The sequence below is a fragment of the Eschrichtius robustus genome, chromosome 8 (assembly GCF_028021215.1).
Source record: "Eschrichtius robustus isolate mEscRob2 chromosome 8, mEscRob2.pri, whole genome shotgun sequence".
NCBI lineage: Eukaryota > Metazoa > Chordata > Mammalia > Artiodactyla > Eschrichtiidae > Eschrichtius > Eschrichtius robustus.
Window position 1 is genome coordinate 124,521,720 of NC_090831.1, and position 22,556 is coordinate 124,544,275.

The following is a 22,556-nucleotide window of genomic DNA, read 5'->3' on the forward strand; positions in this document are numbered from 1 at the left end:
TAACTTACTGCACCTTTGGATCTCAGGATTCCCAAATTCTCAGTCTAATTCTTCCTGTCCTGTTTCTCCACTGGAGTCTACTTTTCTGCAATGGTTCTTATGACAGTTTGTGACTTCCACCTAAATTTATACTTTTTTCGTCAATGTGTCTTTAATGCCTGTCTCCCGCAACTCTCAGCTACCTGAGGGCAGGGACCATGCCCACCTCGTCTACCACTCCTTTACGATGATCTGGAACTTAGTAGGCAAACAATAAACATTTCTGAAATAACTGAGTGGGTGATGGGGTTCGGGAAGCCCATTGGGAGCAGTCGTCAAGGAGGCAGAAGCGCGCTCACTGAGGGAGAGTAATTTTTTCTAGGGCAGAAGGGAGTTGAGGTTGAAGCTTGCGTCACCTTTGGGTCCGTGCTGGGTTCACTCGGATTAGCGTCTGCGGAACGCACGCCTGCTGCTGGGGGGAGGGGGGCGGGGGGCTGGCGGGACGACCACGTCACCCCACAGCGGGTACGCGCCGCAGGGAGGGGGCGGGACGACCACAGAGAGGGCGGCGGCGGAGCGAGCGGCCGGATGCGGTCACCATAGAGACGGGGACTGACAGCGAGCGGAAGAGGAAGGAACGGGCCAGGCTGTGAGGTGGCAGCGGCTGCAGCGGCGGAGCCGGCGCCTCGGGCCCTGGGGTCTGTTCCCCCTTCCCCGTCCTACCCCTGCAAGGGGCGTCGGGGGCGCCGCTCCGGAGGACGGGAGCACGTCCCAGCCCCACGCCCTCACCCCCAGTCCCCGGGACCGGGCTGGCCGCCGCCGCCATACCCCGGCCGCCCGTTATCCGCCCGCCGCCGCCGCTGGCCCGGCTGCAGGGGACTCCCCCCGTGGGCCTCGGGGTGTCCTTGGTTGTTCTTCGCCCACTGGCGCAGGCAGGGCTTTTGCCCCCGCTGACGGGCCTGAGAACGGGGTCTTTGCCCTCCTCTCCCCGCCGCGACCTCCATTCCCGTCGCCAGAACGAACGGAGTCTCCCTGCTCCTCCTCTACAGCCCCGTGACGCAGCCAGTTTTATTTCTGTTGTGAGACTAACGGCTACCACTCGCTTTGGGCCTTCTTTGTAGGACTAGAGTTGCTCTTTGATTGCTGAGAGGTAGACGGGGGCGCCGGGCTTGACAACGGGCGCACCGGAAGCCAGCCGAGCATCCGTGCGCCTTCACAGGATCCCTGCGTTGTCGCTAGCTGCTTCTCTTCTCGGTTTGCTTTGGTTCGGTTTGGGTACCCGGGGCTCTGGTAACACCAAACACCGAATCGCTCTTAGGCGGCCGGGGTTACTGTCATTGGCCTCCCGTCCCTTCTCAGAAGATGGTGGGCAGCGCCAGCCTCTCAGCAGCGGGGCTTCGGAGAAGAACGCCCTGCAGAGTGGCTCCATCAGCCATTGTGCTCCTCTGAGAGGCTCTCCGTGCTGAGTCACCATATCCTCCGTCCACCTCATTAGGTGGGCAGAACTTCTGTGCGCGGTGCCAGTGGTTCCTGACCACTCCTGACTACTGGGAGGGGTGGGTACCCTAGCCAGATGTCTGCTTAACACTCGGGAATAGAGTGGAAAGGCCCTGCCCCCATCCCGGTGCCGGCCTTCAGCGGCCAGTCAGCAGCGCCTGCAGTAAACTGAGTGAGACGTGCCCCCGCCAGGTGCTCTTTGGGAAAGGCCCGTGGAGTTAGGTTCCTCTAGCCGGGGGCTGTTGTGTTGATGGAGCACGTGCTTTTCCCCAAGCCCATCTTTATGGGTTGCTGCCATCTCTTGGCTTAGATCCAGTCTACAGATGTATGTAGTCCTTTTGGGGTTAGGTTTGACAGGACTGAGTTTTATTTCCTCCCGTTTTTACTGGAAGCCTCACCATTAGTGGGTGAAATTGATTCTGATATTTACTATTTGGATTGAGGGTTAGATCCAGCACCTTGACAACAGAAGGCCAGGCAGACATTTCCCGGGGAGACTGGGCCTGGAAGCAAACACGCCTTGTTCTCTTGGTGACCTCATTGACCCCAGGTTCCTTTGTTAAAACTGCAGACCTACACCCGGCCAGGTGCCCATTTACCCACTGATCGATCCTTGAGGCTGTGCCCTCTGGGGCACGCACATGGCAGGGCCCACCGCCATGCGACTGAGCTCAGTGTTGGCTCTGCTGCGACCAGCACTGCCCCTCATCCTAGGGCTGTCTCTGGGGTGCAGCCTGAGCCTCTTGCGGGTTTCCTGGATCCAGGGTGAGGGAGAAGATCCCTGTGTAGTGGCTGTGGGGGAACCAGGAGGGCCACAGAGTCTAGACTCAGGAACTCAGCTTGACCAAAGTGATGAAGACTTCAAACCCCGGATTGTCCCCTACTACAGGGATCCCAACAAGCCCTACAAGAAGGTGCTCAGGTGAGAGTTGTGTGTGTGCATAGTCCCCAGACCCCGGTTTAGAGTTGCTCCAAGTCCTTGCCTCTGCCTTCGCTGGTAATCATTGTAGGCTCCTTGAAGCAATTCTTTACCTTGTTATCCATCAGGGTTTGGTCCAATTTCTTCCTCCTCCTCAGGTCTAAGAAAGCCTCACCCATTGGTGTTAAATTAGTAGTTGGATGTTCTTCAACGGGGCAGGAATCGCATCTAAGCCATCTCCTCCAGCCTTGGCTGACCTCTCCCCAAATCAGGCCCAGTGTCGGCTACTCAGTGGATACTCACTCCAGTAGCTCATGAATATGGATGAGGAGATCTCTCCCTTCTCTGTTCTCAACTCCAACTCACTAATTCCTAGGGGGATGTATATGCTGGACACACTGAGTTCCTAAACATCAGGGAGTTGACCCTTGGCATGCTGGTCTCCCTACAGGACTCGGTACATCCAGACAGAGCTGGGCTCTCGCGAGCGGTTGCTGGTGGCTGTCCTGACCTCCCGGGCCACACTGTCCACTCTGGCTGTGGCTGTGAACCGCACGGTGGCTCACCACTTCCCTCGGTTACTCTACTTCACTGGGCAGCGAGGGGCCCGGACTCCGGCAGGGATGCAGGTGGTATCTCACGGGGACGAACGGCCAGCCTGGCTCATGTCCGAGACCCTGCGCCATCTTCACACACACTTTGGGGCCGACTACGACTGGTTCTTCGTCATGCAGGATGACACGTATGTGCAGGCCCCCCGCCTGGCAGCCCTGGCTGGCCACCTCAGTATCAACCAAGACCTGTACCTGGGCCGGACGGAGGAGTTCATTGGCGCAGGCGAGCAGGCCCGATACTGCCACGGCGGCTTTGGCTACCTGTTGTCACGGAGCCTCCTGCTTCGATTGTGGCCACATCTGGATGGCTGTCGAGGAGACATCCTCAGTGCCCGTCCTGATGAGTGGCTTGGCCGCTGCCTCATTGACTCTCTGGGCATCGGCTGTGTGTCTCAGCACCAGGTGACAGCCCTTTCAAGTTAATCCCGGTCCCCGACAAGTTAGTAGTGACCGAGTGATTGGCCTCGAGGCTGGGTGCTGCTGGCACTTTCCCAGCAGCACCCTGGGGCTGTCGTCGTGCCTTTTCCAGCCCTGATCACCCCTCTAGCTCTCCCTTGCTCACCTCTGGCAGTCTTAGATCCCTGGGGCCGTCAAAAGTGGCATCTTGTCAGGGACCCTCTGAGCAAGCCAGAAAGGTGCCCCTTACCAGTCCTCCCACCTGGCCCCTTGCCCTCCGCCCCTTCCCTGACACTTGCACAGTCACCAGTGATCTGGGAGTGTCCTAGAGATGGCCACTCTCCTGGAGGGGTAGGGTAGCCTAGGAGCCTCCCTTTTGGTTGGTGAAGAGGGGACGATACCAGAGGGGCCCCTCCTCCCAGACCAGAGTATTGGGAGTATCTGCTGGCTTGCGGCTTTCATTCTTCTGAGGAACAGTGGGGTTCTTTGGGGGGTGGGCGAGGGCTAGGGCATCCTTAGTTGCTTAGCTAGCACTCTCTTTTCCAAAATCCATTGGTGAGAGTAAGGCCGAGGTTGAGGGGACACCAGAACGAGCTCCTGTGCCCTCCCCGCTTCTGCGGCAGTGGCAGTAATAGGTGTGAATGCTGAGCATGGTCGAGGGTGGTCAGGCCGGGCAGCCCTCCCTGTGTGGCATTGATTGGTCTCATTGGTCCTCTAGGGGCAGCAGTATCGCTCGTTTGAACTGGCCAAAAATAGGGACCCCGAGGAGGAGGAGAGCTCGGCTTTCCTGAGTGCTTTTGCGGTGCACCCTGTCTCCGAGGGAACCCTCATGTACCGGCTCCACAAGCGCTTCAGTGCTCTGGAGCTGGAACGAGCGTACCGTGAAATAGAACAGCTGCAGGTGAGCCTGGGACCAGGGTTGGAGGTCAGAGGGAGCTTCAGGCGTCCAGGCTCATGATGGCGCGGGAGGGGAGGCTGACCATACCCCAATTTAAAACGACTCCAGGGAGAAGGGGCTCTGGGGGGGTCCAGGTCAGTCATAAGATAATCAAAGCTCCTGGCATGACTTGGATGCACCTAAAAGGGTTTGCAGGTGAGCTCTGAGGACTGGCTTTGGTAGAGTGCTTAGAAGAGTGGTTTGTGTGTTTTGGGGGGGGGGGGGGGTTTGGGGTTTTTGTTTTTTGAGTTTTATAAAAGTTAAGTGAATTAATGTTTGTTTGTTTTTAACAACTTTATTGGAGTCTAAGAATAGTGTTTTTTAAATTTTTGAATTTTTTGGCCCCCCTGCGCAGCTCGCAGGATCCTAGTTCCCCGAGCAGGGACCAAACCCGTGCCCCCTGCAGTGGAAGCTCGGAGTCTTAACCACCAGGGAAGTCCCGACAGAATAGTTTTAATTCCTCTCCAGTAGTGCCTCTCCAGCAAGGAGGCAAAAACCTAGAAGTCCCTGAACCTCCAGCACCTTAGAAGGTCCAAGGGCAGAAGCTAGAGGAACTCTCTGCGTGACCGAGTGGCTTGTCTGAGGCGGGGTACAGGTGAAAACAAAGGGCTCTTTATGAAGAGAGCGCGAGTGCTTTGAGTATGGAAGAGAAAGACTGCCCAGCTTTAGATATCAGGGTGCTTTAACCTCCACAGAAGCACGTTTCCCACCGCCTCCTTCTCACAGCGGTTGTGAAAGGCGGCTGTGATTCGTATGCCTTCTGCACTTCCCGGATTAAAGAGTGTAAAGTACAGGGAATTAAGCCACGAGCCTCACCGAGTGCTGCTGGGGTCAGGGCAGACCTCAGGCCCCGGGACGCCGGAGTGGAGTAGGGTCCCGACTGCCTAGCGGGGCACTAACTGGGCGTCCCTCCCACCCAGGCTCAGATCCGGAACCTGACCGTGCTGACCCCTGAGGGGGAGGCAGGCCTGAGCTGGCCCATTGGGCTCCCGGCCCCTTTTACACCGCACTCTCGTTTTGAGGTGCTCGGCTGGGACTACTTCACAGAGCAGCACACCTTCTCCTGTGCAGATGGGGCCCCCAAGTGCCCACTGCAAGGGGCTAGCAGGGCAGATGTGAGTGACGCCGTGGAGACTGCTTTGGAGCAGCTGAATCGGCGCTATCAGCCCCGCCTGCGCTTCCAGAAGCAGCGGCTGCTCAACGGCTACCGGCGCTTTGATCCAGCGCGGGGCATGGAGTACACCCTGGACCTGCTGCTGGAAGCTGTGACGCAGCGTGGCCACCGGCGGGCCCTGGCCCGCAGGGTCAGCCTGCTGCGGCCCCTGAGCCGGGTGGAGATCCTCCCCATGCCCTACGTCACCGAGGCCACCCGCGTGCAGCTGGTGCTGCCGCTGCTGGTGGCCGAAGCCGCCGCGGCCCCTGCGTTCCTGGAGGCCTTTGCAGCCGGTGTCCTGGAGCCACGAGAGCATGCCTTGCTCACCCTGCTGCTGGTCTATGGGCCGCGGGAAGGGGGCCGAGGGGCCCCGGACCCGTTTCTTGGGGTGAAGGCTGCAGTGGCTGAGTTGGAACGACGGTACCCTGGGACGAGGCTGGCCTGGCTCGCTGTGCGCGCGGAGGCCCCTTCCCAGGTGCGGCTCCTGGACGTGGTCTCTAAGAAGCACCCCGTGGACACGCTCTTCTTCCTCACCACCGTGTGGACCAGGCCCGGGCCCGAAGTCCTCAACCGCTGCCGCATGAACGCCATCTCCGGCTGGCAGGCCTTCTTCCCTGTCCACTTCCAGGAGTTCAGCCCCGCCCTGGCACCACAGAGATCTCCCCAGGGGCCCCCAGGGGCCGGCCCCGACCCCCCGTCCCTTCCTGGTGCTGACCCTGCCCGGGGGGCTCCCGCTGGGGGCAGGTTTGACCGACAGGCTTCCGCAGAGGGCTGCTTCTACAACGCGGACTACCTGGCGGCGCGAGCCCGGCTGGCTGGTGAGCTGGCAGGCCAGGAAGAGGAGGAAGCCCTGGAGGGGCTGGAGGTGGTGGATGTTTTCCTCCGGTTCTCAGGGCTCCACCTTTTCCGGGCCGTGGAGCCAGGGCTGGTGCAGAAGTTCTCCGTGCGTGACTGCAGCCCTCGGCTCAGCGAGGAGCTCTACCACCGCTGCCGCCTCAGCAACCTGGAGGGGCTGGGGGGCCGTGCGCAGCTCGCCATGGCTCTGTTTGAGCAGGAGCAGGCCAATAGCACCTAGCGCGGTCCGGGCCCCCCCACCCCGCGCCGCCACTTAGAGCCCTTCCGGCCTTAGCCCCGGCCAGGCGGGGCAAGATGGATGGACCGACGGAGGGCTTGTTGCTGTATTTCTGAATAAGAAAATGTTATTAAAAGTGTCTTCTGCCAAACTGTTTTTAGGTCTAGGGAAAATGGAGTAAGAAGACTCTGAGGGAGGGGGTGGGGACTTCCCCAGAGGGACCCACTGCCCTCCCCTTCCTCCTCCCTCCCCAGTTACCAATGACCACACGGCTGTTATCAGGTGAATGACCTTTAATCCAGTCCCTGCCTCACCCGCGAGGCGAGGCCAGGCGTCAGGAGTGATGGCGGAGCCCTAGGGGACGGCAGGGCCTGAGGCCCCCAGCGGCGCTCCTTCACAGGGCTCCTAGGTGTTGCGCACAACCAGGGATTGCTCCAGCTCCTGCCTGCGCTGCTGGATCTGTAGAGAAATGAGAGCAGAAGCAGGTTACCGTGGTAATGGTGAGTGACAGGACGCCCCCCGCCCGCCCTGGAGGAGCGTCTGGGAGCAGGAGGGCTCCCTGGAGTGGCTGGTGAGGCTGAGAAGGGAGGTTTCTCCGGAGGGACATGGGAGGCCTGTGGGGCCCTTCACACCTTGCAATAGAAGTAGCGGCTGACGGCTTCCTGGGACCAGGGCTGGTGGTAGAACTCAGCCCGGCGCTCCTCCTCAGGGTTGCCTGCCACATCTGTCATCACCTGGGAGGGAGCAGTGGGGTCAGCCCTGAGCCCGGACCCCCTCCAGCCCCTGTGAACAACGTTTACTGTCTTCCCGATGTGCTTGTCTTCCATCCAGCGCTCCCTGAGTCCCCTTCACCTTGAGGTCCCGGCTCTGGGAGCGGAGGAGGTCTTGGATGTAGCCTTTGGGGTCTCTGGAGAAGCTTAGCATGAAGTCCCTCTGGATCTTGAGCTGGTTTATGGACTCAATCGTCTCATGGATCTACAGGTAGAAAGACAGAGGCTTTCACCTGGCCGTGCTGACGTGTGAGAGGAAGGGAAAGGGGGGGCGGTACGGGGTCGGGGAAGGGGTTTGCCGTTGTTCCTCTGAAGGGCAATCCCTCAGGTCCCTGATGCCGAGGCAGTCCCAGGGAAAGGGGGATGGGCGGAGCTCCAAGTAGGAGGGAAGGGCCACCTCCCCTTCCTCTCTCCACAGGCCCACGTTCTTGTCTGTTTTGTCTGTACTTCTGTCACTTTTGGGTTGATGTCCCACTCCAGCTCTGGGCTCTGGCCCCACCTTACTGTCCAGGGCGCTGATCTCCTGCTGGTTGGCCGTGGACAGGAGGAAGCTGCTCATCTGCCCCTTCAGTGGCTCCTCCACCTCCACGTCAATGTCATAGCACGCCGTCTTCTTCTGGTCCGACGGGTCCACGCTGCCAGGGGAGTCCAGCCCTTGGCGTCCGTGCCGCCCCCACAGAGGCCAAGGGCGCTGGGGCCCGATGCAGAGGGGAGGGGGGGGGCACGGGGGGGGAGGCAGAGGGAGGGGCAGGGAGGCCAGGACCACCACAGAGATTCCCTGTTCCGAGGAGCAGCTGGGGGCCTCACCTGATGACGTGGTTGATGACGATTGGGTCAGGGGGCAATAGCAGCGCTGTGAGGCGCTGGGGAATCTCAGAAAACTTCAGCCGGGGACAGTCAAAAATCTGAAGTGGGAGAGAGAGATCGCTCTTCTGTGCTTGAAAGAGCACAGTTTCCATTCTGAAAAGGCCACGAGAAGCCAGTGCTCACGGGGCTGGGGCCAGGTGGGCTGCGACCAGAGGAGCGCTGACGGGGAGGGGTGTGCAGCGCGCGGGTGAGAGCACAGGCCCTGGGTCGGCCGGCCCGGGTGTAAATGCTGCTTCCACCGCTCCTGCAACCCTGAGCAACTTACTAACACCTCGGCCTCAGTTTCGTCATCTCTGGAAAGGGGATGGGAATGGTATCTATCTCAAGGGGTTGTTAGAATGAAATGAGTCGGTTACGCACAAAGTGCTTGGAACAGTGCTCGGCACGTGGTAAGTGCTCAATAAATATCGACTGTTATTTTTACTACTCAGGTCTATCTGTTGTATTTATTTAAAAACTATTATTAAAAAATATTATTAATAATAATCTCTAGTTTGGTAGAACTCTTGTCAAATCACTTCCACAGCAATTTGATTTTCCTAACTGCCCGGTGGGCTAGAGGGGACAGGTATTGTTATCACCCTGTTGTAAAGATAAGGAACAAGGCTCAAAATAGCTAAGTAATTTACCCAGAGTCTAGACCCAGGACTAGAACTCGGGGATCCCAATTCCAAGTGACAAGAAGTGTTCCCCAAGGCTGTTGGCCTCCCGGGGTTCCAGATCTTCCTCACCTGGGGTGGCTAAGATGGGTGGGCCACCGCAGAGAGCTGTGCCATGGCAGAGCCGGGACTGGGACCCTGGTCTCTGGCTCCGAGACCGTTTCCGACGGAGTCGAGAAGGGAGTGGGGGTGTCACCTTAGTAGGGGCACTTCCCCTACCGGCAGCTCCGCCTGCTGCCCAGGGCGCCGGGCTCGGGGGAGAGGGTACCTGCTGGAAATACTTGTCCCCGTTGATGTATTCCTTGTCGTGGGAGTCCTGCAGCCTGTTGGTCTTCACGTACTGCCACAGGGCCTGGACGATGGCTGAGCGGCTCTGTGTGTGCAGCCCCAGCAGGCGGGCCAGGCGGGGATCCAGTTTGAACTGGGGAGGCTGGGAAAAGGTGACCATGAAAATTAGGTAAAAGAGAGAGAGTGGAAAGAGCTCAGGGCCAGGCGGCTTGGGACTCGGCGGGGATGCGGTGCCTGGGCTCCTCGGAAGCACGCTCTGGAGAGGGCGGGGTAGGGAGGCGAATGGGACCTCTCAGGATGCGCACCTTTGAGGCCGAGGCCCACCCCGTCTAGGAGGAAGGGCGTGGGGGGCTGAGGGCCTCATGTGGTGTCTGGGGGGTGGGGCACACACCTGGTAGTCCAGCATGAGGAGCAGCGTGCAGCGCACACTCAGGTCCCCCGGCCTCTTCACCTGGAACCCGTCCGTCTCCTGCGTTGTGGGCGTCCGGTGCCACTGCCCAGGGGATAAGAGCCGGGTCACCTCACAGGCCCGACCGAGCTGGTGGGGCTACAGCCCTGGTGGCGGGGGCTCCCTCATCCAAACCTGTGCAGCTGACGGGACTGCGGTCTGTGGAAGGGGGGCAGGTTCAAGGGCAGAAGGGGTCTGGGTCTTACCTCCACTAGGTGGTTGTCAGGGCCGTAAAGGTCTTTGTCCAGCTCAATGACCAAACTCTTGAAGAAGGAAGAAAACTTCCGCTTCTGCTTGCTGGGCTGTGGGAGAGGAACGGACCGTGGGGGCGGAACAGGGACCGTCGGGGCAGAATGAGTTGGGAGCGGGCGGGCTGGTCGGGCAGGGCAGCACAGTTAGAAGCAGGCCTCCGGCCAGAGCGTCTCTCTAGACCACCCCGCCCCGGCCAGGGCTGACTTCCTAGCCCTGAGTGCTAGTAGTCTAGTACTGTCCTCGGCTCAGCCCCATACCCACCCCAGGACACCTGGAGAGACCTGGGCCAGGACGTACGTCATCCAGGAGCTTCCCCTCCACCCGCAGCTCCCAGGAGGCAATGCTGCCATCAGAATCCTCAGCATCGGGCTTTGCAGGGTTAAAAGTGTTGGAGATATAAAGACGCAGCTTCCGCTTTTGCTGTAGAAATAAAGAGTGTAGTACAGAGCCAACCCCCGGGGCGAGCCCGCTTCTCCATTCTGGGAATAGGACTTAGCCCCCTCTTCCTGCCCCCAAGCCAAGGCACCTTCATTGGCCTCTTCAGAGCCTCCTGGATGTCTACCCGCTTCCGCATGATGGTTTGATCCAGTTTCCTCTCAAAGGCCAGGAGGTCCATGTAAGCCTGGGACTCTGGGACCAGCTCCCGGATCTGGAAGAGGAGGAACAAGGCCGGGAACCAGGGGCTCAACCAGCCTTGCAGGTGGAATGTGCATGCGTCATGTGGTCCCAGGACACAAAGAGTGTGGCGGGGAGCTGGCCAGGTTCAGGGCATGGAACTTTGAGAGCAGGAACGAGAGCTCTCGCCAGGACTCCGAATCCAGCAATAAAGGCCTTGACGTGTGGGGATAAAAACTGCTTCTCCCACTAGGGAGAAGCAGTGCATCTCATCACTAGGGGCGGCCGGAGCACCCAGGGAGCCCAGCAAGTGCTAGGGCTTCACCTCCTCGTCTTGTCCTCTCCCTTGTCACACGGCCTCTGGGTTTCCCTTGGGTGTCTGCAAAGTGGACAGGACGGACCCTGGGGTCCCTGAGACGGGTGATGTCGCTGCCTGCCTCTACCCTGGCTCATGGTTGCTCAACCATGCTACCACCTAGCCAGCTCGGCCTGGGTCCTCTTACGATGCCTGGGCCTTCCGGCCAGCTTCTGTTCCCTTCACTCCCCCTGCCAGCCTGTGATCCCCGAGCCCTCGTCTCCTCTTTGTCCCACGCCTTTATGTCTTCAGACCGCTGGAATTCAATCTACTGCACCCCAGACCCAGTATCCTAACTCTATGGCTCCGCTTCTTCCCTCCGCCCCACCCCCTCCCTCTGGCCTGGGGAGCCTCACTTCTTAATTAGCTTTTTGAGCAAAAAGTGAAAGTGACTGTGACGCTGAAGCGCAGCTCCTGAGGGGGGAGGGGAGGAGGCACGGGGTGGCGGGGAGCGGGGAAGGAGGGCGGAGCAGCAAAGGGTGGGGGGTGGGCTGGGGGCTGCTGTGAAAGGCACTCACCCTTTGAGGGAGGATTTTGTCAGCCATCTTCCTCCTCTTGGCACTGTACATTTTTTAAAGAAAAAACCAGGTTACCATGGCGACAGATCTGGGAGTAACGAGGCCACCTGCTAAATTATCCCGACATCTCAGCCCGCCTGGCTGGGGTTCCCACAGCCCGCTCGTCTGCCTGCCCAAGGGGCTATGATGCTGGTGTGTGGCACTGGCGCTCTGTCCTCTCAGGGGGGAGCAGAGGTGACCCCGTCCTTTCTCCAGCCTGGGAGCCCCTTTCTGCTCCACCACATCCTCCGGGCCATCGAAATGAGACTTAGAAGGGGCTGGGGGTAGGGGAGCTGCAGAAGCCTTTGAGGAAAGCTGGGAAGGGGGGAGGACAGAGGAGAGGGAGGATGGATTCTGAGGACTCTCTTTCTCTGCTAAGCATGGGTGCACAGTCCAAGGTGGCCTGAGCTCAAAAGGGAGGGGAGCTGACAGCCCTGGCCCATCCCTGGAGCAGGAAATGATGGTGTGAAGCTGGCGAGGACTTGCACCCCTGCCACCCTGGGCTTGGAAGGGGACACTGATGGGCAGGGGGTGCTCATGCCCTTGGGCCACCTGCTAGCAGGGTCCAGGGACACACCCATAGGTATCCAGAGAGAGTGGATAGGACGTTCTCCTGAGGGGTGTGGCTGCGGCTGGACCTGGGGTAGCAGCTGGGACTTGGACTCTTCTTGATCCACTAGCTGCTTCTGACTCCCAAAAGCACCCCAGAAAATCCTTGGCAAGTAGAAATTAGAACCCAGCCTAGAGGATGGCTGCATACTGCCCCCTTGTGGTGTTCTCAACCACTGCCCCCTCTCTGTCCAAAAATCTGTTCTAAGGCTAGGCAAGCAGTTTTCATTAAAGGTCTGATTTGTTTTGAAGAAATTATCTATGTGAAACTCTCCATTTATACAAGATAAATCAGGGACTCTTTACTGTGTAAAAGAATGACTCACTTTGCAAAAGAATTCATCATGGGATTCCTATAAATGGTGAATTTTCCTTGCTATGTAAAAAATATTTAATAATGCGGTAAAATCCATATTGCACCTTTTATAGGACTCCATCTGGTGTGCAAAGGGAAGCATGTGTGTTTGGCTAAATAGTGAAACCCAGAGGGGTATCTCTCTTGCCAGGCACCAGCAGGGGCTTTTGGGGTGCCACCAGCTGGCTCAGACAAGTAAGTAGGGTGGCCCTTGATGGTTTGGGGGCAGACCTGATCCAGAGGACAGATTATGGCAATTCTTCAACATTTGATTGATAAAGAATCACCCGAGGGCACGATGGGGCAGCGACTGCCCACCCACGGGGCAAATCCCCAGGCTCCACCCCCCTGGCCAGAGATTCTGATTAAGAAGATCTGGAGTGGGGCTTTTAAACAGTCAAGCCGGCGGGTTCTGAGGAAGGCACACTGGACAACCACACTAAGAAACACAGTCTAAAGCTCTGCCCTCAGTCCTAGTGCCAGCCCCGCCTCCACTCCAAAGACTGAAGCATCACCCAGAACCTGGGGACTGGGGTGGAGGGAGGGACAGAGCAGGTGACAAGGAGAAGGGCGCGACGGCCGCAGCCTGTCTCTACGGTGGGCACACAAAGGAACCAGACCAGTGCCCCCTCAGCCCGCCTCCCGGGAGGGCATCCCACCCAGGACGCCTGTTCCCTGCTGATCGTTCTCCCGCTTCCAATCCCGCTCCTCGCCCACCCCGTCCCTGCGGGTCCTGCGTCCGCCCCCTCTGCTCTGGGCCCCTCTTACCTGCGGCTCCGCGCGGGGGCGGTGGGCACCGGCTGGCCCTGGCTCTGGGCCTGGCTCTGGCCGGGCGGGGGCGCTGCTCGCTTGCGGGCGGGCTCCATGCCCGCGGGGGCCAGGCCGGGTCGCACGGCGGGGCTGCCCATGTACGGGGAGCCCGGGGGGCCCATGGGCGCCCCCTGGTGGGGCATCCGGGCTCCAGACGGCATCCCGGGGCGCTGGGGAGGCGCGGGGTGAAGCAGACACAGACGTCCGCCGGTCAGACCAGGGCCCCTGTTCCAGGCGCGGTGAGCTGCGTCTCTCCCACCCCGAGTCCCCGGCCCGTGACCCTGCTGCCGACGGCTCGAGCGAGGGCTGGGCGGGGGCGCCGGAACCGCGCGGCTTTGGCGGAGGGGGGCTTTGCGTCTCGCTGCAGGAAGCTAACTGAAGCCAGGCAACTGCACAGGGCACTGCCAGCCTCGGATTTGCGGAAGGTGCCGCGAAAATGAATATTAATGGCGCCTTTCAACCTTTTTAAAGGATGTTCACATCCACATGCTCCTCTGCAAGACAGTCTGAGCGGGTCCTTCTCTCCCCACTTGACAGATGAGGCAACCGCGGCTCAAGGAGAAGAGCAACCTAGCCAAGGTCATGCAGCTCCTCCCGGCGAAGGCAGCGCTGAGCGGCCGTCTCCTGAGGGGCTTTTTGCTCTCTGCTGCTTCGTTTAGTTTAGGGGCTGGGCTCCCTGCTCGGACTTCTGCTGCCCCGCTTCCTATTCCCTGCTTCCCAGTCCATTTCCTGGGCTGTCCTGCCTTGAACTCACCCTTCCCATTTCAACCCACTCTTCTCTCTGGGCCCCTGCCTTTGACCCCTCAGCCGTGATCCCCACCCCCTTCCTCTGATTCCAAGCCTCCCCAGGCAGGGGCTTTGCTGACGTAGCCCATCCCCATAATTTGCTCTCAAGGTGAAGGCTGGAGGCAACCTGAGGGACTGAGGTCAGACCTCACCAGGATTCTCCGATGGGGGGTGGGGGGAGGCTCAACTGGAGATGGGAGGTCCAGAGGGCTTGGGTAGGTCAAAAGCAGCAACATTTCCTCTTATATCCATCTCTCCCTGCCCGTCCACCCGAATCACCAGAGATGGCCCCATCCTCCAGACCGCCTCTACTCCCCACCCTACCCCAGTGAGGTCAGAAGTCTGGGTTCGCAGGGGGCCACGGAGAGGGAGATGAGGCAGGTGTATTCCTTTGCCGCTACCCCGGTGCTCAGAGGGGATGTAGATGACATCAAATGTATTGAGTGAAGTGGTCCACAGACTTTTAAAACCTCACTTGTCCAGATTCCAGAAGAGGGGTTGGGGAGGGTCTGAGGGGCTGTCAAGTGGAGGGTGGGTGGGATGGGGACTGGAGAGCAGGAAGGAGATTTAGGGAGTGATGGTTGCAGACCCTGTGCCCCTGATATCATTCGAGCACCACCCACTTCACCCCCAGGAGTGCAGCTGCTCCCAGGAACAGGGAGGAGCAGAGCCCTAACCCTGAGCTTGGTGAGTCCCTTCTAACTGCCGACTCTCCCTCCGGTCCCTCCTGCCCTGCGCTATGTCTAACCCTAACCCCCAGCCAGCCAGCTGTCTCTGCCCATCGCCTCCGCAGTGAAACCTGCCTGTACATGTGTCTGCCTCCCCTGCCCCACCTGACCCTGTCACTCACACCTCCAGGGTGGCAGCCCAGAATGGAGCCCACGCCGGCCATTCCCCACCAGCACAGATGGGCCACTGGGAGTGGGGTAGTGGGGCTCCCAGCCACCCAAGAACTGAAGCTCTAAGTTGGCCAAATAAAAAATCCACGTGTATAGTCCCTCTCCCTCCTAGATGGGCCTTTTAAAAGGGAATCCCCAGGCAGCAAGATTAGGACTGGTCACTAGGCTGACCGAGATGGAAGTTAGCCCAGAGAGCCCAGTGGCTGGAGGACAGCTGCCCCGGGGAAGCCCCTTTCCCCATCAGATTCTCTCCCACTTAACAAGGTCAGTGGTACTCACTGATCTGCTGAAGAGGCCCTGAGAGGGAGACTTCCAGAGCCCCCAGAGGGCTGTGCCAGCCACCAGGGATCGGCAACCCGCACGAAGGGCCAAAATTCTAGGGACTCTGGCCTCTTTTGCTGAGAATGTGCCTTCATTGGGGTCACAACCAAATGTGGCCATTGTAAACCTGACTGCCTCCTCTATATCGGGCTCCAGCACCAGCACCCATCCCAAGTCTTGGAGCCCCTGCCTCTCCTATTCCACAGCCCTTCCAACCTATTCCCATCCTCTCAGGTCCCCTGGGCTCCCTCAGGCTCCCGGTGGACCTTCCAAGCTTGCCCGTGGCAGGACGGTGCTGCCCTGCCCCTTTGGTCTCTAGGCCTCGCGTCCCTGACTCTAGCCCTTCCTTCACACCTTTGAGGCATTAGGGACATCAGCTTCTGGTGGCTGAGTCTGCGAGGGATCCTCAGACCCCTTAAGTTGGGGTCTGTCCCTAGAGAGGGCCCCTCTCTGGCCTTGATGGCAGAGGCCGTCAGCAAAGCCCCAGAGTCTTCCTGCCGGGATGCAGAGGTTGTTCAGCCCTAGGGCTTCCTGCTCACAGTGACTACAGGGTCACCTGCTCCTTGCTCCTGAGACACAGAGAAACACTGTCCCAACGGATTAACAGACAGCCCAGCCCAGCGATGCCATGTCCCCCACCCCCACCCCCAGGGCAGGGGTAACACCTGGGCCCACAAGGAAAAGAACGGAAGACAACACGTCGGGTACCTAGGGGAGCCCCTACTTGGGGGGTACAGTCCCCAAGTCCCACCCCCAGCCCCTGACAGGAACCCATGCAAACGCCTCCCTTCCCCGCCCGGGCACCCAACCCCGGCCAGCCGCCTGACGACGTGTTCGGGTGCCAGGGCGCCGGCACAGTCCTGGGGCTGGGCCGCGGGCCGTGGCGCTCCCGCTGGAGGGGTGGGAGAGCGGGAGCCCCCCTCCCGGCCCCTCCCGACCATCCCTCCATTCAGCCCGAGCCAGCTCGCTCTCCCTCCCCCGCTAACTTTCCCCCACTCACCACCCCATGGACCAGAAACTCAAAAAGTTTGCTTTTCGTGGCTTTGCGCGCCCCTCCGGCAACTTCGTCCGCGGCCATCGGGGTGGGCTCAGCGGCTCCTCTCACTCTCTCTCTCTCTCTTCCTCTTTCTTTCCCTTTTCTGCCTTTTTTTTTTTTTCCTCCAACTCTCCCCTCTGAGTCCTGCTGGGCTCTCTCACACTTCTACTCGAGCGGAGTGGGGAGGGGGCCCCTTCAGGGCTGCCCTGACGGCCCACGGCCCACGCCGCCGCCGCCCGCCCGCCGCCGCCGCCGCCGCCGCCGCCGCCGCCGCCGCCGCCGCCGCCGCCGCCGCCGCCGCCGCCGCCGCCGCGGCTGCCGCATTCCTGCACTGATAAGACAGAAATAGTCCGGCGGCCCGGGGTCTGCCTGTTGACTCGGCGGGGACAGAAAAGCCTGCCTTTCCAACCCTCGCTGGCCAAACAGCGCAGATAAGCGGCGAGGCACGCCGGCCAGCCCGGCTCCCGGGCGCTGGGCAGCGGCACTGCAGCCCGAGGCCGCCCGAGGGCCGCGGGGAGGCGGCGCGGGGAGGGGACGCGAGGGGAGGTGGCGGGGGGCTCGCCGGCCCCCCGGCCTCTCGCCGCAAATAGTTTCTCGGTTAGGGAATTCGCCGGCAGGGCCAGGCAGGGAACAGTCAGTTCCAACTTTGCCCCCAAGTGGCTCCTGCTGCATTTCTGAGGCCCTTTCCCCAGAGACCTGGCAGGCCAAGTAGGGAAACATTCGCTGGAAGGAATCCGGGGGGAGCCGGAGCCCGGAGGAGGCCTTTCTCCTGCACCGGGGCGGCAGGCGTGGGTGTGCCCCGGGAGGCGGGGTGCCCCTGCGTCCACAGATGTGTGCGCCCTTGTCTCACCCGCCGTGTGTGTCTGCACCCTCGTGTGGGCACGGCTCGGGGCTGTGGGTGTGGATGTTTATGTGCGTGCACACACAAATGCCTTCTCTGTGTGCCTCCCTCCACGAGAGCCTCCGGTGCGCACGCGTGCGTGCGTGTGCGTTTGTGGCGGGACACGGTGTGTGTCTCCCAGCCCTGTGTGAGTCTATTTCGGGGTACGTGAGCCTTTGTCTCTATGTGAGAGTGAGGGCAGTAGGGGAGGTATTTCGGAAGCAGGGAGGTGGATGAGGCTCGTGAGAACAGGAAGAGAAGCTGTGGGGGCAGGCCAGGAGCCGGCGTGGACGGCTGCGGGGGCGGGGAGAGGGAGGTGAGCAGGACCCGACGGTTCTGGAGTCGGGGGTGGGGTAGGGGACCCTGAGGAGCTGGGGCGCTGGGTATGGGAGGGCCAGCCTCAAGACCCCAGAGAAAGCAGGGGTAGCGGTGGGGCTATGAGGGAGCCCCAGAAGGGGTGGTGTGGAGGGAGCTGGCAGTCCCTGGGGCGAAAGAGGGACAGGATACAGGAGGGGCAAATCCTGAGATTCCCCAGGCCGGGAGCCCTGGCCCCGCCCATGCCCCCAAGGCCACACCCCTCTCTCCCCCTTCTGGAGGAAGAGCCCCAGGGCTTTGGGACAGAGTGGGTCAAGTTTATGGGCCTCCTGGGGTTGTACTGTCAGTATCCAGGTGAGCATGGGGCAGTGCCTGGGGGAATTTGTTGGGAAGTTTATTTGAAGTTAGATACTGAAGACCCAGGATTACCCTGGGGTGGGGTGGGGTGGTCCTGACCCTCAACCCTTCAGAATGCCTTCAGAGGTCAGGACAAAGAACCAAGGGAGTGTTCTGGCTAGGGAGCCTTTTTTGCCTGCAGCCTGGTTTCCTTGGGCCCCCTTGCACTTCTGGTTGTCACCGCCATTTAAGTGCCCACTGTCAATCCCCTGAAAGGCTAGAGAGGGCATGTGGTCCAGGATGCCCCTCCTCTACCACCAGCTTAGCAGGGGACCTAGAGATCCCCTTCCTACTACATCTTTCCCCAGGCTTACCCCCACCCCGACCCACACTCTCAGAGACTGGGCCCTGCTGGGGTGGGAATGGGTGGGTGTTTGCCATAGGCCATGAAGGTGGCTGGTGGTAACCTGGGGAGCTAACCTCTCCAGTCTCTCCGCTAACTTCCAAAACCTCTTGCTCATTCCCATTCCCAAGCCTCTGCTCCTGCTATTCTTTTGCCTGTCCTAATCACATTCATTCTTTAAAGCCCGGCTTGGGCCCCACCTCCTCCAGGAAGCCTTCCCTGGTCCCACTCCTGTGCACAGATCTTTCTGTTCTCTGAATGCCCACTGCCATCTACCATGGCCATGAAGTGGCACTTTACTGACTAATGTCTCACGTTCCCTGTGTTTCATGTGTGTTATGTTTGGCTTTCCAAATAGGCTGCAGCCCCCTGAAGTCTGAGGCTGGTCTTAAGTGCCACTCTCCCTCCGTGCCTGCACACAGGGACTGGACATGACCAGTGTCTGCTAACACTTGCAACCACCCAAAGCTCAGTGGCCCAGTGGACAGAGCTCATACTCTGCCACTTACCTGAAGCTGTGCCTCACCATGGGCACCCCGCCTCCCTGTGGGTGCTTCTAGCATGGACATGTGACACCTTGGAGGTTCTGGGGGACAGGGGCAGGGGCAGACACCTCTAGGGTTTATGTAAAGCTCCGAGGTCTCAACTCTTGGAGAGGCCTTTTGGGAAAAGAAGACAGAAGAGGAGGTGGATCGGCACAGTGGGAACACCAAGCATTTGTGAGGGGGCTGGTCTTGGTGGTGCAGGAGATTGCAGGAGGTGGTTAGGCCAACGGATCTGGTGCCACCGAGGAGAGTATCACTCAGGTCCATAGATAACAGCCTCCTGGGCCACCCCAGGATGAGGGCCTCGCCCTGCAGACCCGTCTCTGGGAGACATCCTTACGCATACACAGGCAACAGATATATAGGGCATACCTGCCCCCAGGCACACCCACCAATGCAAACACCAGAGGAACAAGGAGACACATGGATTTGCACACACAGGCACAACGTGATCACCAATGCAGTCTGTTTACAAGGCCTCAGCCAGCAGACACGTGTGCATGCTGCTTTTACAGGGGCGACCCTAGGTGTGCGGACACCGGGGAGCCTTCAGACGAGAAAGCAGAGGCGCCAGTGAGGGTGTCCCGGGCCAGGACTCCCACCTCACAAAGGCCAGGCTCCCCAACGGCTCAGCCCCAGAAGGGCGCTCAGCAGTGCCACGCCGCCCGCCGGCTCCTGCGTCCTGCCGGGTGGGAAGGAGGCCCGGGGGAAGCCCCGATTCCAACGGGCAGGGGCCCTTCCTGCCGGCTCAACCCGGCCCTTAGGCTCGGCCGACCGGCCCAGGCCGCGCTCCGGGCAGGCCGCGCGCGTGTCCGGGCAGAGGGCGGCCGCCCGGAGCCGGAGTCCCCCCTGCCGTCCCCCCATCTCTCCTTCCCTCGCCGAAGCACCACCAGCACCAAATGGCAAAGCGCCGCTCCCCGCGCAGGGAGAGATGCGCCGCGGCCGGCGGGACGGGCTCGGCGGCCCCCCCACGACGCCCGATCGGGCGGCGGCCGGGCGCTAGGGGGCTCGTCCGGGGCCGCGGCCGCCCTCCCTCGCCCTCACCCGCCCGGTAACCGGGCAGCGGCGGGAGCCGGGCCGGAGCCGGCCCGGGCATGCGCACTGCGGCCTCCCTCCCGGTGAAGGTCAGCCCAGGGCCTAGCTGCAGGACTCAAAGGCGGCGGGGGGGTGGAGGCGGAGGAGGGAGGAGGGATGCAGCGGAGAGACTTAACTCCTTCCCCGCAGGAGGATGGCCACCAAGGCTGGGGCCGGAGCCCGGAGTCCCACCCTCCCGCCTTCTGCGGAGGTCCCGCGGCGGGCACACAGCTCAGGGGGAGGGGGGAGGAGGGAAGGAGGGAGAAGCGGGGCGGGGGGTTGGGGGGGGCGGAGAATGGAAAGAAGGAGGCTAGAAGAGGAGGGAAGCCGGGAAGGGGAGAGGGAGGAAGGCGAGGGAGGAACAAAGGAAACCAGACTGAAGGGAGAGACCTCTTTCCGCCGCCTATATCCCCAGCAATGAAGCTTTCCTTAGTGGCATGAAATTACCGTCACAGACTGGGGCGTGTGTGTGTGTGTGTGTGTGTGTGTGTGTGTGTGTGTGTGTGTGTGAAAGAGAGAGAGAGAGAGAGAATGAAGTGAGACCACCTGGAGCTTTCAGGCTGAGGACCCCTGATTTCTGTGTCTGGTCCATCCCTAAACCCAGCCAGCCCACACTTTCTCCTCTGGTCACTAAACCCCAGGGCATGCCAGGAGGCCCAGAGGCAGCTCTGGTCCAGCCTACCTGCCTGGTCCAAGTCCCAGGCCCCCAGAGAACCCTGGCTAGACCTTAGGGCCAGGCCCAGCCCCCAGGGCTGGGTGAAGGGGAGTCTGCACCTCAGGCCCACCTCCAGCGAGGGGCTTCCTCCAGCCAGCAGACAGGACATCCGCAGACATGACCGCCGCGTTGTGGCACAGTCCTGCCCCTCCTCCTGGCTACCCCCACTGCTCTTCTCAGGCCAGAGCAGCGCTGGTCACCTCCCTCCTTGTGTGAGAATGTTTCTGTGCCCAGGACATCGTCTGCTACTATCAAGGGGGCTGTCTCTGTGTCACTTCATCTTTCTATGTCAGTTTTGCAAGCACAAACAAGAGAGACAAATATGATAGAAAGAAGCAAAAAAAAAAAAGAAAAAGAAAAAGTAGGATGCCAAAACCATCGTGTGACCTTGGGCAAGTCACTGTACCTCCCTGTCCCTCAGGGAGTGAAGCGCTGGGCCTCTGGGGCCCAGAGGGAAGGCCCATTTTGGATTCACAGCCAGTTTTCTCTCACTCCCCGCAGGGCCACCATTAATCAGGTGGTCCCATGTAGAAAAAAACGAGCCACACTGGCCTGGACCCCTTCTGGTGAGGATGGGGTCGGTCTGTGGGGTGGTGTTTATATGGAATACTGACAGGTGCTATAACTGCCCCAGCTGGCTGCCACAGCCTAGGGGGTAGAACATAGGGTGGGGCTCTGCCTGGAGGAGGGCAGCAGGCAGGTAAGTGTCCCACAGAACTATCCTTGCTCCCCACCCATCTTCCTCAGGACTCACACTGGCCTGTCTGGCTAGATTCGGGGCAAAAGCAAGAGGGATCCGAGGCCTCAGAATCCTCAGGACTCCAAGCAGAGGCGAGCCTCTTCCTCTCTTCTGGGAGCATAGGTGCCTGCCTTGCTCCACCGGCCTGGGGAGACCCACCCATCCCCATACACCCCCTGTGGGGCTGCAGCCATCGCTCCTGCCCTGCTTGTGCCCCGGGGCTCCCAGACCCCAGCCATCCTCTTTCTTGGCAGACAGGAGCCCCATCCCAGGGCTTCTGGTTCCTCTCCTCTTTCTCCCACAGCTCAGTGCTCCCTGCTGACCAGGATAACGTCCTGGTGGTCAGCATCCCAGTCTTCCCCCCAGGAAGCTTCTGAGGCCTCTGCTACTGCTCTGACCAGGTGGCCAGAGGGATTCCTGGGAACCAGTGCATTCTGAGGTCTGGGATGTCACCTGAGTGAAGAAAACTGAATACACAAGGAAGATTCATATATACACTACCAAATGTCAAATAGATAGCTAGTGGGAAGCAGCCGCATAGCACAGGGAGATCAGCTCCTGCTTTGTGACCACCTAGAGGGGTGGGTTAGGGAGGGTGGGAGGGAGACGCAAGGGGGAGGGGATATGGGGATATATGTATATGTATAACTGATTCACTTTGTTATACAGCAGAAACTAACACAACAATGTACAGCAATTATACTCCAATAAAGATGTTAAAAACAAAAAAGATTCATCTGTATTGCCTTAAAGATTTTCTGGGGGGAATTAAGCCAAGTGGAAGTGGGCAGTGGAACGTACAGATGAAACATCCACGGAAGCCACACGCGGGCCTGGTCTCCCCATGTCTTCAACTTCATTAGGAGGCAAGGGCGAGCCCTGCTCACAGGGTCTGAAAGGGCACTTTCTACTCTGCCCCCTCCCCTCCTGACGCAACGCTGCCTCTCTGCCCTGGTGGGGGTGCCTGCCTTCCTGTCACCATGCCCTTGTTCCCACTGCATCAGGCGCCATGGAGAGCCCCAGACTCCCCTCAACTCCTGCACCCCGGCTCCACAGGGCTCTGTGCGCCCCTCTTCCGCTGCCATCTCCCACCGAGCCCTTCCCTGTGCGGTCTGCCGGAAGGAGAATCTCCAATGCACTCGGCTACTTCTGTGAACATCCCTTTTGCCTTCTTGTGATGGAAGCTGGGCTCCCTGCTGAGTAACCCCCCCAAACCCTCCATGTGGGGGGCAGTGGTCTTCCCAGAGTCCCCACTGCCACTGGCCTCAAGGCGGGGTAGGTACCCTCCTTGCCCCTCACTGCTGCTTCCAGACCCCTGGCTTTGCATCTTACCCCCACGTACGGCGCCTTCTTTT

The 22,556-nt window shown here is 60.2% G+C and overlaps 2 protein-coding genes across 9 annotated transcripts in view; one reads left to right on the forward strand and one right to left on the reverse strand.

Moving 5' to 3' along the window:
* The first annotated feature begins 582 nt into the window (after positions 1-582).
* Positions 583-6,718, forward strand: CHPF2 (chondroitin polymerizing factor 2). Of its 4 annotated transcripts, none has more exons than XM_068549703.1 (5): positions 583-1,474; positions 2,048-2,398; positions 2,847-3,411; positions 4,124-4,306; positions 5,263-6,718. In XM_068549703.1, exons 2-5 carry the CDS (start codon positions 2,118-2,120, stop codon positions 6,568-6,570), a joined length of 2,337 nt encoding a protein of 778 aa, XP_068405804.1. In that variant the 5' UTR covers positions 583-1,474; positions 2,048-2,117; the 3' UTR covers positions 6,571-6,718. The 4 variants fall into 4 exon arrangements, with proteins under 4 accessions (XP_068405804.1, XP_068405803.1, XP_068405805.1 ...); XM_068549702.1 differs by having other exon boundaries at positions 583-677; positions 1,298-2,398; XM_068549704.1 differs by having other exon boundaries at positions 583-677.
* Positions 6,719-6,842: 124 nt separating this feature from the next.
* Positions 6,843-22,556, reverse strand: part of SMARCD3 (SWI/SNF related BAF chromatin remodeling complex subunit D3) — a 33,299-nt gene continuing 17,585 nt past the window's right edge. For 2 of the 5 annotated variants that reach the window (XM_068549708.1, XM_068549709.1), the window contains exons 3-14: positions 13,111-13,322; positions 11,340-11,382; positions 10,378-10,500; positions 10,133-10,271; positions 9,806-9,972; positions 9,543-9,644; positions 9,132-9,293; positions 8,145-8,242; positions 7,837-7,972; positions 7,420-7,542; positions 7,200-7,301; positions 6,843-7,026 (exon numbers count right to left, since the gene is read on the reverse strand). In XM_068549708.1, the coding sequence (XP_068405809.1) occupies positions 6,973-7,026; positions 7,200-7,301; positions 7,420-7,542; positions 7,837-7,972; positions 8,145-8,242; positions 9,132-9,293; positions 9,543-9,644; positions 9,806-9,972; positions 10,133-10,271; positions 10,378-10,500; positions 11,340-11,382; positions 13,111-13,322 (1,461 nt within the window). In that variant the 3' untranslated portion in view covers positions 6,843-6,972. Of the gene's footprint in view, positions 7,027-7,199; positions 7,302-7,419; positions 7,543-7,836; positions 7,973-8,144; positions 8,243-9,131; positions 9,294-9,542; positions 9,645-9,805; positions 9,973-10,112; positions 10,272-10,377; positions 10,501-11,339; positions 11,383-13,110; positions 13,323-16,158; positions 16,423-22,556 lie in introns of those variants that run through there. The other 3 variants (XM_068549706.1, XM_068549710.1, XM_068549711.1) reach the window with 3 other exon arrangements.